Source organism: Lepus europaeus, chromosome 3, assembly GCF_033115175.1.
Source record: "Lepus europaeus isolate LE1 chromosome 3, mLepTim1.pri, whole genome shotgun sequence".
NCBI classification, from domain to species: Eukaryota; Metazoa; Chordata; class Mammalia; order Lagomorpha; family Leporidae; genus Lepus; species Lepus europaeus.
Genome location: NC_084829.1, coordinates 45252018 through 45275803, shown reverse-complemented (window position 1 = coordinate 45275803; position 23786 = coordinate 45252018). Strand labels below are relative to the sequence as shown.

General features: G+C 40.5%; 1 protein-coding gene across 3 annotated transcripts in view; it reads right to left on the bottom strand.

Annotated features, from left to right (window-relative positions):
* The window catches only part of RUNX2 (RUNX family transcription factor 2), a 141442-nt gene that overhangs the window by 54234 nt on the left and 63422 nt on the right, over positions 1 to 23786 (bottom strand). For 2 of the 3 annotated variants that reach the window (XM_062186203.1, XM_062186204.1), the window contains exon 4: positions 7935 to 8108. The exons of the other annotated variant lie outside the window; for it this stretch is intronic. In XM_062186203.1, the coding sequence (XP_062042187.1) occupies positions 7935 to 8108 (174 nt within the window). The remainder of the gene's footprint in view (positions 1 to 7934; positions 8109 to 23786) is intronic. 3 annotated transcript variants of the gene reach the window in all.

Here is a 23786-nt window from a genome sequence, read left to right as displayed (position 1 = left end):
TATCATATGGTCATTCCATACTTAAACTTAATAGTCATTTAAGATGCACAACTCAGCTGAACTTTCCCATTTCTGTTTCTGAAAAATCTCCACTAATAAATGTTCCAGGAGGGACTAGCATTGTGGTGCAGCAGGTTAAGCTGCCACCTGCAATGCTAGCATCCCAAATGAGTGTCAGTTTGAGTCCCTGCTACTCTACTTCTGACCCAGCTCCCTACTAAGGTATCTGGAAAAGTGTATTACTTGCCACCCACGTGGTAGACCTAGATGCAATTCCAGGTTCCTCCCTTGATTCTGGTAAAGTCCTGGCCATTGTGGCAATTTGGGGAGTAAACCAGCAGATGGAAGATCTCTCTCTCTCTAACTATTCCTTTTAATTAAATGTATAAATATTATTAAAATAAATAAGTAAAATAACAAACAAATGTTTCAGGACAAGCACCTAGAACCAGGCTGAGGAGAGCCAAGCACACATAGCCTAACTCTAACTGGCCTACGTGGTGCAAAGCCTCTTAATTTTTAAAGGAGCATTGTTTGCTAAGGAAATACAGAACCACATAGAAGTTGCAGTGAAACCATGTAATTTCAGTCGGAGTAACTTTTGATAAGATCATTATTATTCCATAGATGTCTGGCAAGCTGGGGATCCCCCCCCCAAGATATTCCTAGAAATATTACTTTGAATACATGGTTTATATAACTGTGATTCAATCATTAAAAGCTATTATAATAAATTTCAAAGTATAAATCAGATACTCCTAATTCACCCCTTTAATTAAAATATCATCTCTGAGCAACTCAAATAAAAAAGAAAATAGTTTCAGGGCCAGCACTGTGGCATAGCGGGTAAAGCTGCCGCCTGCAGTGCCGGCATCCCATATGGGCACCAGTTTGTGTCCCGGCTGCTCCACTTCCTATCCAGCACTTTTCTATGGCCTGGGAAAGTAGTGGAGAATGGCCAAAAACCTTGGGCCCTGGCACACGTGTGGGAGACTCGGAAGAAGCTCCTGGCTCCTGGCTTTGGATCGGTGTAGCTCCAACCATTGTGGCTAACTGGGGAGTGAACCAGCAGATAGAAGACCTCTCTCTCTCTCTCTCTCTCTCTCTGCCTCTCTGTAACTCTGCCTTCAAATAAATAAATAAATCTTTAAGGAAAAAAAGAAATTAGTCTTTTCGGGCACGTGTCACTCAGAATATCAACTTCCATTGATGGGGAAGGCAATAACTGCCTGCTAAGAGCTGAAATTCATGGTCAGTTATAACAACTCAAGTGGTCTTCAGCAAATCATTTCTCTAAGAATCTATTTCTCCCTCTGTAAAATATGTGCTTCTCAAAATTATTTTAAGGCTTCAGTAAAAACTTGGGTAAAACTAGTTTGTAAGTGAAACCTAGCTGCATAAATTAAAGTTGTTAGGTTCATAAGAGGGAGGAAACTGAGCCTCCAAAGAATGCAGAGTGCTAAAGAGCACTGGACCCTGAAGTATGGAGATCAGGCCTTAGTTTCTGTATTTGCCACTTAACTAGTGTTGTAATGGAACCTCAGGGAGCTATCTCACCTCTCTGACCCTCAGTTTCCATAATAATGCCACTTCTCTTATATAGCTAATGTAAGGAGTACATGAGTTAAATTCATTAGAACAATAAATGGCACCTAACGGCAATCCAATTAGATAGATACTGGAAAAATACTATGACTAGGATAGTAATGGGTCACACTTCCTGAAGAAGTCAACATCAAGAGTCACCAACTAGGCAGGATGTAGGACAGCGGGGACACACCATTAAATAAAATGGCTTGGGGCCGGCGCCATGGCACAGCGGGTTAACACCCTGGCCTGAAGCGCTGGCATCCCATATGGGCACCGGTTCTAGTCCCGGCTGCTCCTCTTCCAATCCAGCTCTCTGCTATGGCCTGGGAAAGAAGATGGACCAAGTCCTTGAGCCCCTGCACCCATGTGGGAGACCGAGAAGGAGCTCCTGGCTCCTGGCTGCTGGCTTCGGATTGGCTCAGCTCAGGCAGTTGCGGCCATTTGGGGAGTGAACCAACGGAAGGAAGACCTTTCTCTCTGTCTCTCCCCCTCACTGTCTGTAACTCTACCTCTCAAATAAAATCTTTAAAGTAAATAAATAAATAATAAAATGGCTGTAGACTCTGAACTTTTTCAAAGTCTGATAAAGGAGACAGACATGCAAACAAGTAACTGTCACCATGCAGAACATGATATAATGGACTGTACAAGTTGTATGGGAACTTGACTCAGCTTGATTATATTGGAAGAGGCTTGACAGAGGTGGCAGCATTTGGGGTAAGCTTGGAAGACAAAAATATAAATGTATTTAGAAAAGTAATACAAGGAATGGTATCCAGTGAGAAACAAAGGCATGAAATATGATAACATATTAATTTAGCATCCAAAAATAATATGCAGAAGTGTCAAGATGTACTTCTGACAACGGCCACAGCAAAGGAGGTCAGTATGGAGGGGTAAAATGTCCTGTGCACTTCCTTCTAGCATTTACATTCAGAGAAAATCAACTTTCATTGACTGCTTAAAAAAAATTAAGAATCAAGAGCTGCTTTCAATGGAGAAAGGAACCCCATAGGGAATCATGAAACCTAGGAAAAATCATGGGGTGGGGGGCAGTTCTTCAGATGGTGTTGTAAGGGAAGTTTTGTGCCTTGCTGTAGAACTGAAAATGTCAAGTCTCCTTTCTCCACGTGACTGCTTTTCTGAGCTCGCAAGTTCCACCCCAGCCATGTGCTTCCAGTCTTCCCCCATGTCAGTAAACAGCACCACCATCCTCCTTTTCCCAGGCCCTGTCTCCTTCTCACCATCAGCCAGGGGTGTGAGGTCTCTATATTTTTAAGAGTTCAGAATACTTCTACCTCCACTGCAACCACCATCAACTCTCTTGTGCTACTACAGTATCTTCCGGAACACAACCCTCCTTCTTTCTTTACCCTCTGATAATCTATTCACCACACAGCATCCAAATGGACATCATTTAAACATGCAAATTAGAAAATGTCACCCCTTGCTTCACATTCTTCAATAGCATCCACTACAATCATAGCAGACTCAAGTGCCTATGGCCTTCCATACTCTCTATAATCTAGCCCCTGCTGGCTTCCTGCCATTCCCTTTACCTGAGTTTCCCACCACCTGAAGTGCCATTCCTCACAGACCTTCAAATCTTTTCAAAGAATCTTTTCCCAACCTTCCAATCAAAATTAGCTTCTTCCATCCCTAAACTGCTCTCTACCAATTACCTCATTTTATTTTCTAACAGCACTTGCTATTATTTGAAACTATTTTCTATGCATGCTTATTTACACTAAAATACAAGCTCCTTGTGAGTAGAAATTATGTCCATCTTGTTCACTTGAATTAGTGCCTGGCAGATAGCAGGCAATCAATAAATATTTTTTGAATAAATGAACAAGAGAACAGCAGTGCATTTCCTGCCCTAAAGGTGAGATTAATGGTCCAATCCACAAAACCCAAGGGCCTGGATCAGTATAATTATTTTTAGATGTAGCTGACCAACACAGAGGGTACTGAATTAAAACACTGATTATCTTGAGAGATACTAATATAGTATCCTTACTCAATTATCATCATACTCTGAATCAAAAGCAGTGGATGTTTGTGACAGACTAGGTGCTTCCTGGTGTCCAGAGGCAGGTAGCAGATATCAGAGCAATAAAGCAGCGCAGAGGAATCCATTTCCTTAGGAAGCTGTGGGGAGGCCCTGAACCCTACAGGTGGAAATCAGCCTGAAAGACTTCCACAGTTATCAGACCAGCACTACAAAGAAGCAGGCCTACCTTGACCTTCACCTTGGGAATTGCAAGACACATGGGAGAAGGCTAATAATTATAAAACACTAAATGCTTATGACTTCCTTATTCAATTTATGATTTCTAATTTCATTTCACTCTTCTGGGACTCTAAAGAAGTCTGTCTTTTATGGTGGCAAGTGGGAAAACTGATGGCAACCACAAAACCTGTATCATTACCTACAGTTTTAGGGTAAGATAGCTTGAGATATCAAGAGTGCCGAGACAATGAAAGGTAACTGGGTCCTTCCTGTTACAGTATCTTTGTCCAAAAGATTACATGAACTAAAATGCAGATGTGGAGATGGGCAGTTAGTCTAGCAGCTATGACACCAGTTAAGATACCCACATCCTACATGGGAATACCTGCGTTCAATTCCTGACTCCATCTTCTAGCTCATGCAGACCCTGAGGGGCAGTGGTGAAGGCTTAAGTAACTGGGCACCTGCCAACCATACAAGAGACCTGGACTGAGTTGCAGCATTACAGGATTTTAGAGAGTAAATTAGCAGAGAGAAGCTCTCTGCCTATCTATTTCTCTCTTTTTATCTCTCAAATAAATAAAGTAACTTTTTTTAAAAAAAAAAGCAATACATTTGGTGTTTAAAATACACATGTGGGGGCCAGTGATGTAGCACAGAGGGTTAAGCCACCATCTGCAGCACAAGCATCCCAAATGGGCACTGGTTCAAATCCCAACTGCTCCACTTCCAATCCAGCTCCCTGTTAATGTGCCTGGGAAAGCAGCACAAGATGGCCCAAATGCTTGGGACTCTGCCACCCATTTGGGAGACCCAGATGAAGCTCCTGGCTCCTGGCTTCAGCCGGGGCCAGCCCCAGCTATTATGGAAATGTGGTGGGTGAACCAGCAAATGGAAGATCTCTCTCTTTGTCTCTGTCTCTGTAACTCTGCCTTTCAAATGAATTTAAAAATAAAATAAAATAAATCTTAAAAAAATGCTCATGTGGCATTTTGCAAAGAAGTTACAAAATCTCTGATAGGCAAGCCTCAAAAATTAATAATGAAATCAGGTAAATTCTAAGCCAGAGTAAAAGCAAGCAAACAGTTTAACATCATTAAACGTTATATCAAACATGATTTCTGCTATTTTTTTCTAAGATTTATTTGTTTATTTGAAAGGCAGAGTTGTAGAGAGAGGGGGACAGAGAAAAAGATCTTCCATCTACTGTTTCACTTCCCAATGCCAAAGCCAGGAGCCAGGAGCTTCTTCCAGGTCTCCCCTGTGCAGAGGCTCAAGTACCTGGGCCATCTTCCACTGCTTTCCAGGCACATTAGCAGGCAGCTGGATCACAAGTGGAGTAACTGGGACACAAACTGGCATCCACACAGGATGCCAGCGTCATAGGCGGCAGCTTTATTTATATGCCACAGTATCAGCCCCTATTTATGCTATTTTTGTTCATTACCAGGGAACCATATCATCCTGGGATAGAAATTAGAAAACACAATTAATGCTAAGAAGGCATGATATCCTAGCCCTTCTTGCACTGATTTCTTCCACGGAACATTCCACTGAACCCTGCTCTCTGATTTCCTGCCTGCATGCTTGCTTCACATGGCTCCCAGCCTGCTCTCTGCCTGGTATGGACCCAACTTAGTTTCTATAGTTCTTTCTCCCCTAAATAAAGCCCTCACTTTCCTGCATATTTCTCTCACTGAATAAATGCTAAAAACTGTAAAAAAAAATAAAATAAAATAAAATAATAAAGTTAACAAGGCCAAGACTAAGTAGAGACGGCAAGTATGTATGTGTACATCAGCAAATTTGGAAAATTTGATATGAGATTTTAGACCCAACACCTTGTAGTCCTACAGATGTGGGGAGGAGGGGGGTAGGCGATTAAAAACATGCATCCCGTATTGGAGTACCGAAGTTCAGTTCCCAGCTCCAGCTCCCAGGTAACACAGACCTTGGGAAGCAGCAGGTGGTGGCTCAAGTACTTCAGTCCCTGACACCCACATGGGAGACCTGGACTGAGTTCTTGATTCCTGGCTCTGGACCTGGGCCCAGACCATTGCAGGCTTTTGGGAGTGAACCAGTGGATGACTGCTCTCCTCTTTCTCTCTCTCACACACACTCTCTTGCTCTCACTCTTGCTCTTCGTCTCTCTAAAAAAAATTTTTTAAAGAGAAGATTGATCTATAGATCAATTCTACTAATATTAATACTCCCCCAAATTAAGAGCTAATACTCTCATAAAAATTCCAAGAGGCTATCAGTACCTAGAAATGTTTGTTTTATGCTTTCACTTTGAGAAATACATCCACTGTATATGTATACTTCCCTGCCACTAATTTGCTGTGCAACTATAGATGAGAAGCTTCAGCTTCCTGAGCCTCCCACAGGGAAGAGGATGAAGAGTAGCTGACAAAGGGAGAGGATCCTTGTCTGTAGGGATGGCCACACTCCTGATCTGCTCAGCTGCTCTTCTGACATTGCTGTGTCCCACACCTTCTCACGGCCTCACTCTCTGCACTTAATTTTGGTGGGCATGGATGCAACTTTTCTAGTCTTTGGTTTAATGGTATCTATCATACCTCTGATTCTATTGTACGATATCATCTTTTCTTAAAACAATAAGTCATTAATATAACATGATTAGCAAGCAATTAAAAATTAAAACACAGAAATCAAACATTTAAATAAACCAGTGGCTGCCAAGTCATAGAACCTCTATTCACACCCACACACATATAAAGAGTTTAAGGATTACTATAAATACAAACAGACAAGATAAAACAAAGATAAGCCTTAATCAATAATCTAAAGTCCACTATCTTAAATGCAGTAGCACCTATAGCTACAAACATATAAGTCACAAGTTAAAGTGAATTTCACCCTTGCATTTTTATCAATTATAAATGTCTAGTGAACATATAAATGCTTATATGCATACAAATGTTTTACATTGGCTAAAACATGGACTTCTTTATGGATCTCTAATCTTTTTCCTTGATGTAGATATTTGATTCTCTTCAGTGTTTGGATATTTTTATTTTTATAACTATATTATTTTAATATATACTTATGCAAAACTATATATTCAAAAATATACATATATATATGTAAACTAAAATCTGAGTTAAATATACAAGAATGCTTTTATATAACATGGGCAGGAGAGAAGAAGTGGGTCAATTAGATTATAAACAATTACGCTTTGAGACCATTAAGAACATTCAAAATTAACCATTATAGGTGAAAATCTAAACATTAAAAACGATTCATGTTGAGGGCTTTTATATGTTTTGTTTTGACTTATTTTCCTTCTGTTCTAGTCCACCTCCACCAACAATAACAACTAGATTCACAGAGTTCCCTTCAGCTTTCAGTACTTTTTGATCTGAAAATTAAAGCTCTAAGATGAATGACACTCTTCTATCACCACGTTCAAAAAAGCAGCCAAACTAGTCCTAAAATAAGGTCTGCTTCTGCACAAATGAGACAGGAAAAAAAAAAAAAGAGTTGGGGATCTTGACGTCATCTTTAAGAAGAAAGGTAAAGTAAGGAGCTCACTAGAATATATACAGAGAAATGTCACGTGAGGAATCAGAGCTAAACGTGAATCAGAAGTGAATTCTGTCTGCCTAATGAGTTCCTTACTGACCAGGCCTTTTAGCAACCAATGAAGGCTTCTTGTTAGCTCTGAGAAATTTTCAAGCAAACTTAATGAAACAGTTATACAGATAAGGAATTTAAGCCCAAATGTGAGACACTAATGCTAATTTTCTAATAGTGAGGATGTGATGTTATCTCCTGCACCATCCGGATATAATACAGAAACTTAAACAAACATTCTCCCCCAAAAAGCATAGTCATTACCATTCCATCAGTGTATAGACTGACATTGCTGCAGAGCGCAACAATAGTATAAGTTTCCCCAAAAATTTTATCCCAAAGTTATTGAATATTCAAATTTTTATATAAAAAAGAAGTTAGTATCCTCAAGTCAATTATTTAATAAGCCATTTCCCAGCTCCAGGAGTTTCGCAGTGAACACATCTCATCTGGTAGCCCCTCACCCCCAGCCTGCCAGTCTGCGCAAGTGAAACCTAGGAGTCTGTCTTACCTGTAATCTGACTCTGTCCTTGTGGATTAAAAGGACTTGGTGCAGAGTTCAGGGAGGGCCGTGGGTTCTGAGGCGGGACACCTACTCTCATACTGGGATGAGGAATGCGCCCTAAATCACTGAGGCGGTCAGAGAACAAACTAGGTTTAGAGTCATCAAGCTTCTGTCTGTGCCCTGGAAACAGCAAATCATAAAATAAAAGCATATTAATTAGCTGAACAATTGACCATACTAAATAGATATGTGAACATACATACTGGAGGTTTAAGGCAAGGAATCATCAATACTGGTATTTATAATGGTGTGTTTATAAATGCCTTCCATTTCTAATTGCTTGATAATCATTATCTGGTGGCAAGCACTCCCACTTCTGTTCTACAAATGGGGAGCCAAGGGTCCCAGAGTCTCTGTGCCTTGGTAGAGCTCACGAGGAAGTCCAGGTGCCTCCTCCAGGCCTCTCAGTGAAAGGATGGGAAAGGTAGATGTGAGCTGGGCAATGTTTGCTTGTTTCATGACAGAGGAGGCTGCCTCTGAAAGCTCAGAGAATATCACGCATGTTAGACACACAGCCAGAGAGCTGGGGCAGAAACAGAGACAAACATTTGCCAAAGGGAAATTTCCACCATGGTCACAGTAACTTTTTCTGTTTTATGTTAAAACTGTCCCTTACTGAAATCTTTTTCTAACTTTCTAAACGAATAAATAAAACTCAAATCTAGAACTTTAAAAAGTTAAGAAAAAAACCCAGAATACGGTCAAGGAAACACAAATTTTCTAGAGGAATCTGGATATTTCATGATATGCCAAAGCCCAAAAATGCATAACAAGCTCTGTTAAGTCTGAGAGAATGCTTTTTTACTTTAAATTTACTGCTGTGGTTTTGTAAAAGAAACTGAAAAATTTTCGTCAGCTAAGCATGTAAATTTGAGTCCGTTTAAAAAAAAAAAAACAAAAAACAACTTCCTATCCCTCTTCTACTTTATTTGAATCTAAAACCTAAGGAAATCCTGGGTAGTAAATAAATAAGTAAACTGAAATATACCCAAGGTAATAAGACTTCTTAAAAGTCATCAAATCATCCTTATCCGATGAGTATAGTGTCTTCATGCAATATAACAGAAGAGCATCTGACACTGCATGTGACATAGTTATCTGGAACTCTGGAGAATGGCACTGTCATGAGTTAGTACAATGCCTGACACATGAACAGAAATACAGTGTAACTCCCTGCCCTCATATTCTGTACCAGTGAGGCCCTAGTACATTGTCCCAATAGCTCAGTAAAACTATTAAGTGACTGAAGCTGATTCCAAGAGCCACTATGATGATGACTGGATTCTGAATTTGTCCACTGAAGATAAACTAAGGGGAATTAGGATTATCATCCATAAGAGAAAAAAAAAAGCTTGAAGGAGAATTATTAAAAGCCTTCAAGGTCGAGAATTCCTCACTGCTCCATGGGTGGTACAAACACTCTATTTTCCACTTAAGCAGGACAAGAGGAATGTATCAAGAAGGGTTAAATAGAACATTAGAATTTCCCAACTATAAGCTGTCTTCATAAGACAAATTCCTTATTTTATTTGCCCCAAAATGTATTTTCCTGTCTCCTTTTTCATTGCCTACCCAGACCAAAGAAAACAGACAGGAAGCCAAGGCTTGGTAATATGAGTGTAGCTGTCTCCACGGCCAAACATGTTCCAACTGGGCCCATTAACTGAAATGCACCCACCACCCTATTTCCTGCCAGTGCAAGTATTGGGCATCTGCTACAACAGAGGGACTGGACCTAGTAGAAAAATGATTGGGAAAAACTAGGGAAATTCATTGTTTAATAGTTGTTTTCCCCAACATTTATAAATTTTTACCCAGATTGCAAAGAGATTTTAAGACCCCAAAGAACTTTTAGAGATGACCCAAAACAGTTCGTACCCCTAGCAAGTAAGGTGTTGGCAAATAAAGAAACCAAGGCTTGCAGAAGCAGAACAACTAGCCTGTGGTCCCCAGCTATTGATCCTGTGGTCCCCAGCTATTGATTAGGATAGTCTAAGTTGACTGTCTATTCATCATGTGATTCCATAAGTGTTGGCATTCTAGCTTTATCTCTATTTCCTCCCACAACTGCTATGGAAGACTAAAAACAACCAGACTGTAGTAGAGTAAGACACCTAATAGTAAGAACTAATTTCAGTGAGGTGCCATGGCTGGTTTTCAACATAAGCAGAAGTAGCAGCAAGGATTCAATTACAAAGTTAATAACTCATCCATTACCATAAACAAATGGTTGCAGCCTGGCTCACCAACTCCCACCAATACATTCTTCCAGGTATAACAATTGGGAAATTATATAGTATTTATAACATCTAGGACCCATGGAGTCTCTCTGTCTCTCTGTCTCTCTCTCTCTCACACATACACAGTGTTGGTGTTGTGTTGATACAGCTGTAAACATTAACAAGAAAACTTATGGAATTGTCCTTGGAAGTTTTTTTTTTTTTTTAAACAGGCCATATTTTTGGAATGGCAGATTCTCTGAGGGCTAAGAGGAGGGCTACAGGAATTTGCATGGTTCCTTTATACTAGGACTTTATGTGGGCCATCGTTCACAAGAAAATTAATAAGTTTTCCTCTGATTTGTACATATAGCCTTTTCATTAGGTTTTCATGGAGGCTGAATAGATGTGAGCTCAGTATGTGGATAGCTGAGGGCATTTTTATTTTCTCTTAACCCAGTGCTTTAGGGAGTAGTAGCAGGATGTCGGGCACATCCACAGTCAGCCTAGTTTCCCAGAGATTCTATTCAAAGAGATTGGAGCCTGATGACACCCTCTCTTCCCTATTCAATGGTCGCTTCATCTCCTTTTCCCTCTTTGGTGCTTACACACCTCAGACCCCCAGCAAAACCCTTGCCAATCACAGTATTTTAGTTCTCATCATTCCTTGTGGTTGTTCAGCCTTTGGAGGATATCCGCCTTGACTGCAAGATGGGGCTCTGTGGGAAAGGGTGGCTTTCCTCCACTGCACCTCTGCCTCTGGCTCTTCAGACAGGTGGTTGGAAGTAATGCAAGGTGGAATTTTTTTTCCCACATCTCAGTGACTAGGTTGTGCATATTTCCATGTGAATTTTTCTATTATTAATGTTACTATGGTTGTTTTGAATAAAAATTCTGAAAGAAAAAAAAAGGAGGATGTAGGCATGAATAAAGAACTTGGAATAGCACTGGAAAGTGTGACTAATTTAAAAACAGGTAAAATTTTAAAGCTTCAATGATCTTTTGGAAATTACCTTCAAAGAGAGCTACCAAGACTCTACAGACATCAGGGAACATCTCTCTGTGGATGCACATATACAAACACACACACTCTTCCCTGAAGATAACTGCCCCTTCACAGCAACCACTGCAACCACAAGAAAATTCTTACAGTACAACCAAAAGCAAAACCCAAACAGGTTCTTCATCTTTCAACCATGACAAATACCCACTACCGCTAAACCACATCAGGGTAACACTCAAATGACAGACTGAAAGATTTCTTAAATCCTCAGTACCAAAGACTTCTTCCGAAATCAAGAAGATAAATGACACACTGACTTAAATTCAGGACAGGATACCCTGTCAGGGTGCACAGAGGATAATCCTCAAAGGTCCAAAGAGTAGATCTTCCAAAAAGCAGAAAGACACAAAGAGTGGAAAACTTGGGTTTTACCAGAGACTTTATATGTGCAAGCTCAGTCCTAGATCCACTTCTCTAGCTGTCCTTTCTCCCTACAGCAGTGGACCTTCCACCATGCACAGATAAGATTCCCTATAAAGCTTCGAAAAACATGAATGTATAGGCCCCACAATGGATCTAAGTCCAAATTTATGGAAGAGAATCCTGGGGAAAAGTTTTATTTCATTTATTTTACTTTTGAGAGTGAGAGACAGACAGACAGAAAGAAGGAAACAGAAAGAGATGGAAAAAGAGTCCATCCATTGGTTCACTCCCTAAATGCCCACAACAACTGAGGCTGGGCTGGGCTAAAGCTGGGAACCAAGAACACAATCCAGGTCTCCCATGTGGGTAGCAGGAGCCCAATTTCTTGAGCCACCACCACTGCATCCTTTAGCCTGCATTAGCAGGAAGCTGGAGTCAGGAGCTGGAGACAGAGCTGGGAATTGAACCCAGGGACATAGGCATCTCAAGCACTAGGCTAAATGCCCATTCTCAAAGGTTATATTTTAAAAGTTCACCATGTGATCCAATCCCATGTAGCCAGAGTTGAGAACACTGCTCAAGATGGTCTCAGTCCAATGCATGAACTGAGATCTATGCACACCAATGCCTTCCCCGTCTCTGGGTGAATCTTGATCTCTGTCCTGAGCTGCAGATTGTATGTCCCACTGCCTACTTGATATCTCCCTTGGGATGTCTCAAAAGTATCTTAAATGCAGTATATTTGAGAAAGAATTCTTGATTCTTCCCTCCAAAAAAACTATTCCTCCCTAACAGTCCCCCATTTCAGTAAATGACACTATCCACCCAATTGCTTAACTCAAAAACCTAAACATTTTCCTTGATTTCTCTTGATTCCTCACCTCCCACATTTAATCCATTAGCAAGTCTCTCCAATTCTATCTTAATGCTATATTTCACATCTAGTCAGTTCTCTCCACCTCTACTGCTATAAATGTAGTCCAAGACCCTATCACCTCTCTGAGTATCTAACATGTCTCCATTTCAGTTTCCCAACTCAAGAACCGTCTGTCTTCCTGAGATGCTTCTTCCCTGATTCTTTCTCTGGCCTGTTCCCTCTTATTCCTGAGACCTCAGGGTGAATATCACCTCCTACAAGAGGTCTTTGCCTGCTTCCCATAACCAAAATCGGTTCCCACCCTCCCACACGTGCCCCCCCCCCACTTTATGGTGGCTACAATATATAATTTTCAATGTGTATTTATTTGTTTCTTCTGCCAGCTAAATCCCTCAGAACTCAGTGTTATGTCCTGTTCACAGCCTACTTCAGTACCGGCTATATAGCAGGTATTCAATAATTATTTGTGCAATAAATGAGTGAATAAGTATTCTCCTCTTTTAAACAAAGGTCTAATTAAAAGACACTTTTCTGGCCCAAGATATCATATTACAACACTATCTTTCCCCACTCCCACGCCCCCCCCCCAAAAAAAAAGCTTCTCTTCTTGTTAGGCAATCTAGTGAATCCAGGGGGCAAAACCTTTCTTTAGAGACAAACCCTTTGTTGGTGCTTCCTACAAATTTTTACTAAGGAGCATTCATTTAAGAAAAGCTTTCTTTAATTCTGAAAAACCCCACTCATTCTTGCTGTAATTCTTAAGGTTTGTTGATAGTGATTTAGAATCAGAAATACGAAAAGGGCAACAAATTTTCAAGCAATGCGCTTCCTTTTAGGGATAAGGACACTAAAACTCTGAGAGAGGATGTGTCTTGCCCAAAGTCACTCAGTGGCAGGACTAGAACTCAGGTTTCCTCTTCGCTGGTCCAGTGGTCTCCTCTCTTGTTGCCAAAAAGCTTGTTTTAGATCTTACTAGTGTGACAGTGGTTATTCATAGTAAATCATGACCAAAAATGAATTTTAAATGGAAAAGAAAAAAAGTGGTTTTCAGAAAAGATTTCCATGAAAAGTTGAATGTGCTTGGCTGAATATGACTTCTGTTGCAATAAATTCACAGACACAAGAAGAAGGCATGATCAAAAGGTCACAGCATTCACACATTCTTAGAGCAAAGACCCAAGAGGAACTGTTAAGTCACTAAGCAAGTCTAGCTAACCATCCCATTGTTCCCTACCCACAATGAACCTAGCAATACTTCCATTATAACTTCTGCTTTCAAAAAATCACACTTCTGAAACTGGTATATAGAGGCCCTGAAAATATGGTCTGTGAACTACAAAAATAAAGTTGCCCACTTTTATAAAAGTTGATTGAGAAATGCTTAATAACTTTAGAGAGCTACATGGCCCCCAGCCAGAACCTCACACTATGTAAAATATCCACAACATAATGCACTATACTAGTTAGAGCATTTCCTCTGAATGATGCCAAGATGCACATATAAAAAAGCAAAATAAGAGGGGCTAGCATCGTGGCACAGGAGGTTAAGCTACCACTTGCAACTCTGGCATCCCATATCAGAGCTCCAGTTCAAGTCTCGGGCTATTCCAATTCTGATCCAGTTCCCTGCTAATGTGCCCAAGAAAGCAGCAGAAGATAGCCTAGGTGCCTTTGCCACCCACATGGGAAGCACAATTTGACTTCTGGGCTCCTGGCTTCAGCGTGGCCCAGCCATAGCCGTTGCACACATCTGGGTGGTGAACCAGTGGCTGAAAGAGCTCCTTCTGTCTCTGTCTCTATCTGTCTCTCTCTCTGTGTGACTTTACCTTCCAAATAAGTAACTCTTCAAAAAAAATAAATAACAAAATATTGTATTTTTCACAGTGAGTTCCCTAAGGAATACCTGGTTCACCCTACTAAGGCACAATACAGTAATTCTGCTGATTATTAGGGTATGCTGTGAAGCAACTCACCTTTTTATGGTAGTGTCTTAAATTGGCTTTAAACATTCACTTCTTTAATAAGGCATCTATTTGTAGTACCCTGGGTACCATCAAAATGCAATTTTTAAATAAAGTTTAAAGAAAGAGCTAAAACAGCATCAGTAAGGAATCAGAAGCATGTCCACATTCAGACTAGTTACTCCAGCCAGTGTATACTGGGTTTCTACTCTGTGAGTCTCACTAGGCAATGTAAAGAGGGGACAGAAAAACATGAAACAAAACCACTTGCCCCAAAGAGTCACAATCTAGTGAGGAAGACAGGCAAGCAAAGAAAGACTATGGAGACAGAAACAACTGAAACACAAACATGGGATCAAATGAGAAATTTGAATATGGACTATTTTAAAGCCTTAAAAAAAGCTGTGGTTTTTTGTGACTATGTAAGAAAACGTCCTCATTTTTGAGAAGGGCTGACATATATCTCAAGGTTAAATGTCTTGATGTCTGGTATTTCCTTGACAACATTTCTGCAAAGCAGATGGAGCAAGTATGGCCAAAAAAACAGTAGCATGATGAGTAGATGGGACTTTATTAAGTATAACCTCTATTTTCATGTACATTTGAAATTTTTCATAATAAAACATTTAAAATTAATAATAGAGTACTATAAGAAATACAGAGGATGGGGCCAGCACTAGTTAAAGCCCTGGTCTGCAGCATCGGCATCCCATGTGGGTGCCGGTTTGAGTCTCAGCTGCTCCACTTCCTATCCAGCTCTCTACTATGGCCTGGGAAAGCAGTAGAAGGTGGCCCAAGTCCTTGGGTCCCTGCACCGTGTGGGAGACCCAGAAGAAGCTCCCAGCTCCTGGCTTCGGATTGGCACAGCTCTGGCCATTGCAGCCATCTAGGGAGTGAACCAGTGGATGGAAGACCTTTCTCTCTCTCTGCCTCTGCCTGTCTGTAACTCTGCCTTTCAAATAAATAAATAAATACATAAATTGGAAGGAAGGAAGGAAGGAAGGAAGGAAGGAAGGAAGGAAGGAAGAAAGGAAGGAAGGAAGGAAGACAGGGGAGCAATTAATTTCCACCAGAAGGAAAGAAGGAATTCACTAATAAGACCATTATGTCTTAGAAGGTTGAGTAGGCTTTTGATAAGCAGAGAGAGAAGGAGGAGCTAGCTGGAGAGTAAAATCACAAAATGATAGTAGGTCTGGCATTGTGGTGTAGCAAGTAAAGCTGTTGCCTGCAAAGCCAGTATCCCAAATTGGCGCCAGTTCGATTCCCAGCTGCACCACTTCCAATCCAGCTTCCTGCTAATGTGCCTGGGAAAGCAATGGAAGATGGCCCATCTTGGGCCCCTGCACCTATGTGGGAGACCCAGAAGAAGGTCCTGACTCATGGCTTCAGACCTGCCCAACTGCAGCAATTGCAGCCATTTGGGGCTTGAGCCAGCAGATGGAATATCTTTCTTTCTCTCTCTCTCTCTCTCTCTCTCTCTCTCTCTCTCTCTCTCTCTCTCTCTGTATTTCACCCTCTCTATATATAACTCTGCCTTTCAAATAAAGAAATATTTAAAAAAAAGAAACATGAAAGTAAATATCTTATGAAACAAGATGATGCTGCACATACACACATGATAGCAATCCAAACAGAGGCACACCATTCTTCAATGATTGCTCTAGTCTTACTCCTACACATTATTTTTTTAAGCTTTGCAATCCATATGGGAAACTGCTCTTTAATAACAAATGTTCTGATCAATAAGATGATACTTTGGCAGTCCACGAGCCTCTATGGTCATGCATTCAGGCTTCTGGTGGAAAAGAGTGACTGGAGAGACATTAGCTAATTCTGCTGTCACCAAGTAAGAGATACAATGAAATCTGGTCCAATACTCCAGGGTTCAAGCCACAGGATATAACAGTTTAAGAATGTTGTGACAATGATTATTGGAGTAAAAAAGAAGAGAGGAGAAAACTTTGCATCAAAAGTATAATGTTTCAGAATAAATTGGTTATGCGTCAACAGAATTGCTATTCCACAGCAGTTCCAAGAAAAAAATTATAAGACCCTCTGGTTCTCTCTGTCCTGAAAGCAGTACACAATGCTATATGTTTACAGCGACAGGTTGACTGATTTTAAGGTCCTAATCCGATTCTTAAAAAAGTACTTGGAATTCTACTACTAAGGATAAACCTTGGTATACCTTAGGGAGTTTAGCCAGTGGTTTCCAGCAAAAGCAATGTAACAGGTAGGATTATACAGACTCAGGTGGGTTCTTAGGGAAGTCATGCAAAGTTCTGATCCACATACATTGTGACTACTGAAGCGCTAGACTAAAACCCTTGATTTTCTGCATTCCTACATACATGTGAAAACACCACTGAGGAAGGTGAAGCTCCTTTCTGTTTACGTTTAGATAATAACATTTCACCAGTGGTTTGTGCAAGCCTAGAAATCAAAGACCTATAGATTATACTGTTTAGTTGAGCCCTTTGCCCTTCCTCACCCTCCATCACAAATGCTTCTTCTCTGAATTTCTTATTCCCAATAATGCCAATATATTCTAGTTTCTAAGCCCCCAAATCCAGCAACCTCCTTTCCTAGACCCCATTAGCCACTCAAACCCATTCCTAAAGTTTCTTCCCATGCTCACTAAAGCCACTCCTACCCTCTAGTCTGTGTCTCATATACCACAGGAACAGCCTGGAGTTTTTAAAAGGGTACTGACTAGTCCTATGACCATGGGGAGGGATTTAATGGAACTCTGTAGGTCCTAGTTTCATCAACTACCAAAAATGAACGGTTATCTGTCCTTTTAAAGCTCTTACTGCCCCCAAACCTTAAAATTCACATTATTCAACTTAAGCTTAAAACATTTCATTGTCTTCCACTGACCATGGCAAAATAGAGCTTTGAGCCCAGCAAAGAAGGCCCTATAAATGGGGTGGGTATTTATTGTCATTCTCATTCCAGTGGCTATAATTCCATCACTCCCAATCTATGCTCTATCCATACTGATCTATTCACCATTCTTCAACAAGGCCCCATGTCTCTACCCCAGGCATCCCCTCTACTTGGACCACCCTCTCCCCAACAATTACATTTGGCAAAACCCCACCCTAGTTTCACCTTGGTTATTACAATATTTTGATGTTTTCTATCTCATACATCTTGGTGATCCCTCTACTTTACGTCAGCAACTTGAGAACACCTATAGCTGTTTTGCTTGTTTATTTGTTTTAATTTTTATTTATTCAAGAGGCAGAGAGGGAGAAAGCTACAGACTGATCGACCAAGCTTCCATCTACAGCAACAGATAGGACCGAACTGGAGCCAAACAGGATCTGGGAACAAAATTCAGATCGTCTATGTAGGTGGCAGGAACCCAATTACTTAAGCCATCATCACTGCCTCCTAGGATCTGCATTGGCAGAACAGTTGGAGTCAGGAACTAGAGCCAGGAATCAAACTCAGGTACTTCACTACAGGGTGTGGGCATCTTAACTGCTGGGCTAAATGCATGTTCCTACCACTGTTTTTTTGTCTACTGTACATGTTTATGCTTAAATGCAGTAGATATTCAGTAAGAATTAATTTATTATAAAGTAATAGAATATAGTTTTACGAAATCATGAACCCAATTATCTTAGATTTTCCTAGTCTTGACTATGAAACCCATGCAGAGGAGTATCATTTTCTATGTCTATCACAAACTTAGAACCTAGGGCCATACAGAGGAGGTATACAACAAATGCTTGCTGAATTAATAAGAACATGGATAAGCTTAAAATTATCTTTCCTTTTGTCCAGAAAAGGCAGAAAGAAGGGAGGGACAGGGTGGGGTGGGGGTGGGGGTTTGGAACTGGCTATTGGGAAACATTTCCCACAGTAAAATTGATGAGTCTATAATCTTTGCTGGGAAAGGCTGCTGAGTCATCTTTTTCTCCTAAGAGTATACTGTCTGGTTCAGGTCAAAAAGCTATTTCTGGACTAGAATAATGAAATAGACTAAGAAACTGTCTTCATGTTTAAGGCTTCTACCCCTTCTTGAGCCACTGGAAATTAACAGCCATGCAATATGACACAGCACAGCTCGTGAGAGGAGACAGCCCTAGAGCAATGTTAGTGTGTGGCTTCAGACAGAGGACCACAGATCATAAACAAAGCTCCTTCCAGGAGATTCTTCTCTGATGGCATTTCAAAAATGAGCTAACAGAGCTTCTCTCTAAGGGCCCCTCTTAATATATAAACCAATTGCTAAAAGAAAAAAAAATCATAATCACTACCACATATCTTCAAGAGCTCCCTTTCAGCCCTTGAACAGAGTCAGGCATGCAGGATTCAGTTTGTCAAGAAAGAAGAGAGGAAGAGCAATTTCACCCAAGAGAGGTCTGAAGCCTTTCCAGTCTCTTGGGTAAAACATAATTATGGGAAGAAAAATATAATCTACTCAAGAGACATAATTACATAGTTAAGCCATAGACTCCATAGAAATATTCTAGGAACTCCAGTTCATAGGGAAAAAAAAAAATGCCAAAGCTGAATTTGCTTTCTTTTAATAATAAAAGGCTCCAGTTTAGATTAGCGAAAAAAAGTTTACTCTCCAAAAACTACAATTAGATGTGTGTGAGAGAGGACTGAAGGCCTGTTCCTTTCAAGATTTAAGCCACTAAAGGTTAAGATATTTCCATGAGCATACAAATGAAATATTGCAAATACTAATTTGCACACATGTAAATGCAAGTTGCTTTAAAACTTTTAGGTGTTAGCTTGTGGCATATCACAACAATCATAACAAACAAGCATAAAGTATCTAGAAGGAAGGTCAGGGCTCTCAAACTGTGCCTGTATCAGTCACACATCAGGGAGTAAATTCTAACATACATGTAGGGCGTAATCCCTTTCCTTGAAAAACTGCATTCAAAAAACTCGAGACACATGAGGAAAAAGGAACTCATGGGAGATAAAAAGAGAAAAAGGATTTAAAAATGTTTAAGAAAGACCAGATAAAAGTGTGGTGGAAATAAACAAGAGGAGATGTGAGTAGCACATTTTGCAGGCAGGGGAAAAAAGAGCTCACAGGGAAGCCAGCTGAATTCCCTGTAGCCCCTCTCCCATGCCCTAATATGTCTCTGACCTGCTATGTTCCCTTATCCCCAGGTCCTCACAAACTTTTTCATTTCAGTCCTGCTACCCTTGAACCCACTCTGCCTGGTGTTTCCTAGGGTTCCTTCTTTTCCTCCTTACTCCCATTCAAAGGAAAATTATATACATGAGAACTTTCCTGAGCTGGAGGAGAATACAGATTTCACCAGACCTGGTTCTTCACTTTAGAAAAGTGATGGACGCTCAGAAAACTACTGTGACTTTCCCAATTCATGGAACAAGGAGCCTCAGCCCCTCCCAGAAGAAACTAGGCTGCCATGGAAAGAAGAAAAAGAAAAGCTGAGGAAAAGAAACTCAAAGAACAGAGGAGCAAAAAGTAGAGAGGCTGACTTCAGAGATTTTATTATATTATAGGCAGTCTTTCTGACTCCGTGCTACCACAAGACATCTTGTTCTCCTGTTAATTACAAATCAACATCCACAGCCATCCTGGGCCATCTGACTCTTCATCGCTCCCTTCACTTTCTGGAAAATGAACAAAAGATCCCTTTCTCTATGTCTACTCTTCTCTCCCAAACTTCAGTAAAACTTGAGCAATTTAGTTCCAAAAACATTCCTTTTGTCTTCTTTTACTCCGATACATTCACAAAAGCCACAATTCTTCGTGTTAGTAGCACTTATAGAGAGACCCCACTGAGAGATGTGAAGATTTCTTTTTTTTAATGGTAAGGTTTTTAGCAATGGAAATGGTAGTTTCCATAGTCGAACAAAAAACATCACTGTTTATTTGCCAATAATCCAGCTAAACACGGATGGCATTATTCTTCAAAGAGTACAGTGACAACTAGCCTACAAACGGACTGTCACGCAATTCCTGGTTTCTGGCTCAATTTCCTTAGCGTGCAATCCTCTCCGTTTCTCTTTCATTATTATGGTTTTGCGCATATGTTATGTGAGAGAGAGAGAGACAGAGACAGAGAAAGACTGATTTAAGCAATGAGAAACACTACACAGAAGTAATTAAAAAGTGCAAAGGGCTCCTCTCTAACATTTGCTGCTATATCAGCAGAACATCATTTTCAATTTTCCCATTTCTATAACAGGAAGAAAATGTTAAAAAGTAATAACCAAGAAAAAAGTCCGCCAGCTCTTGCAGCCTGGTCTTGCTGTGCTGAATGGCAGGGAAGATCACAGAGGAATAAAAAAGAAAAAGAGGAAAAAAAAAGGGGGGGGGGGTTACTAAAACTGGACCGGGTCCAGCTGGCAAAAAGGGGTGGTTTTCTTAACGCTTGCGAAACCTGATTACTTTTTTAAAGGAATGAAGAAGAAGGAGATGTAAACACAGCCATTAAAACAGATTTAAGGTGCTTAGTTTTAATCTAGACTAAGGCCTCTCCAATTGTACGCTGCTCTGCAATTCTCTGCTTGCTAGACATTAATACGGCACATACGGTGCATGTCAGTGTCTTCTAACCAGCGAATGCGGTCGGCAGAGCTCTGTGGTTACCCTCTCAGGTCAGGCATGGAAGGAACAGCAGCTTAAGCAATAATGGATGAATGTCTGTTATGGGCTATGTCTGTCAGAAGTCTGTTTTATTACATTAAAGGACTATTGTGTTTATATCTACACAACAGGTCTTAAACAGATTGTTTAAACACGATTAAACAAGATATGTCTTTGAAATAACCTCCCTAATAAAATTCAGATGGGTAAGGAACTGAAAAATGCAGTCAACAATATAAACAAAAAAAAATCATTTCTTTCTAAGCTGCAAGGATAACATGATACACACTCCAAAATAAGTTTTCACAAGTTAAACTTGAAGGATTACCTCACATATCAGCACCCTTTCCCAATGGAGTAGCATTTATCCACCTATCCATTCACCCTTCTTTAATGCCATTGCACAATTTACTAGTCTTGATAATTGCTGTATTCAGCCATAGGTAATGAAGGGAGTCTGTTCTGTTAATCCCTGTATTCTTATCTTCTGTGAACTCTGAATAAGAAACTGAAAACTCGACATCTTCATTCCAAAACTCCTGGAGTTCACTCACATTCAGATCTGCTAAAGTGTTCTTACATTCCACTCTGTCACTAAAGGTGCCAAGTATTTTGAGTAGGATCAAGTTATTGTTATATAAAAGGGAATTTAAAGTAATGTTAAATGGAGTTAGAAAGATAACAAGTTTTACCTTTTTTTTCAAGGCACAGCAGATTTGAAAAGCGCATTGTTTTCAAGCCAAAGGAAGTAGGGTGGTGTAGGTTAATATTTTTAAAAACCTACAAGTGATTAAAATTGAAACTTCTTTCTGTATTTCAAAAGCAAGAATAGTGTTAAGTTTTGTAGAATTCTGTCCCCTGGCTTCATTATTTAATCAGTACTGACAGCTTGGTAGAATTTTTTCCTTTAATCATGTGAAGTATATCAGGTAATTCCTGGCTCACACATTCAGATATATGATTATAAATTTGTATGATCCCTGTCCCGTGCATACATATGTACAGGGAGGGAGCCAGCCAAGGGGACAGCAGGACTACTAGCATGAGCTCTACTGCTTTCCAGGCAGCCAGGGATGCTGTCCTCTTGACTCCGCCTACTCAATAGGACTGTCGGCACCTTGACTCCAAAAACACCTCTGACCACTAGACATCCCTTTCCTTGCATCCCAATATTCTCATGCTTCACCCTGATTAGATGCATTTGAAATAGTACATGCTCAAAAACCTATTAAACGCATTGGGAAAGAAGTAAGACAATCTGGAAAAGAGGAGTAATCAATGAAAGAATGTCATCATTTCATTCTTTCTCTTGTGGGTCCTCTCTCACTCATGGACTTTTTACTGAGAATATTGTTCAAAATTCTATTCCTTCAGCACAGTTAGGCTCTTCTCAAGAATTCACTCAGGGCAGGTGTTGTAGTATGGCAGGGCAAGCCACCTGAATCACAGTGCCTGGGATCGGTTACTTCCTCTGCCTCTGCTTCTGATCCAGCTTCCTACTTCTGTGCCCGAAAGTTAGCAATTGATGGCCCAAATATTTGGCTTCTCCCTCATCATCCATGTGGGAGACCTAGATGGAGTTCTTGGTTCCTGGCTTCAGCCTGGTCAAGCCCCAGCTATTGTGGTCATCTGGGAAGTGGATGGAATAGCTTTTCTTTCCTGTCACTCTGCCTTTCAAATAAATAGAAAACAGACAAACAAACAAACAAAAACCTTAAAAAAAAAAAGAATTAACTGTCTTAATGGCTTAACAAATCCTACTGGTAACCCTTGAGCTTCAACAATGAAACTGTTCTATAGAACTGATGACTATCCACCGATGTGGTGCTGTGGTGCTCTCCTGGGCCGGACCTAAGCTGCTCCAGACGAGGGACGGCCGTTCATGGCGAACGCTGCCGAGCCTCTCGGAAAAAAAAAAAAAAAGAACTGATGACTATCAAGAATATAGTACAAAAGAGAGCATGTGACAAAGAATTCTACCAGTAACAAGTCGCAAACTTCTCAGGTACAAAATTCTTCAAATCTGTAGTAACAAACTACTCAACTCCAATTCTAAGAACTACTGATGCTATGAATTCCTCACTTGTCACTTTGGGTTACACATACACACTAACACAAAATTAGTGAACTTCATATAATCTTTAAAAGACTAAGTCGTCCTAATTTTTTAAAGATTTTTTTATTCGTTTATTTGAAAGGTAGAGTTACAGAAAGAAGGAGACACAGAGAGAGAGAGATTATACATCCACTGGTTCACTCCCCCAAATGGCTGTAATGGCCAGGGCTGTGCCAGGCCAAAACTAGGAGCCAGGAGCTTCTTCCTGGTCTCCTATATGGGTGCAGGGCCCAAAGATGTTGGCATCTTCCGCTGGTTTCCCAGGCACATTGGCAAGGAGCTGGCTGAGAAGAGCAGCCAAGACTCGAACCAGTGCCCACATGGGATGCTGGCACCGCAGGCTGCAGCTTAACCTGCTGCAGCACAGCGCCAGCCCCTAACAGTGGTCTTTACACTTTCTACTTGAACTCTTTACTTAGTGGAGCATTAAGCCTTTGACTATAAAGTAAGTTGTGTTATGGATGGATGGATGGAAGGAAGAGAGCGAGGGAGGGAGGGAGGGAAGGTGGAAGGGAAGAAAGGAAGAAAGAGAATAATACTTAGAATTGTGTCTATGAACTACAACAAATCTATTCTCTTTATATAAATAAAAAATATAAATGAA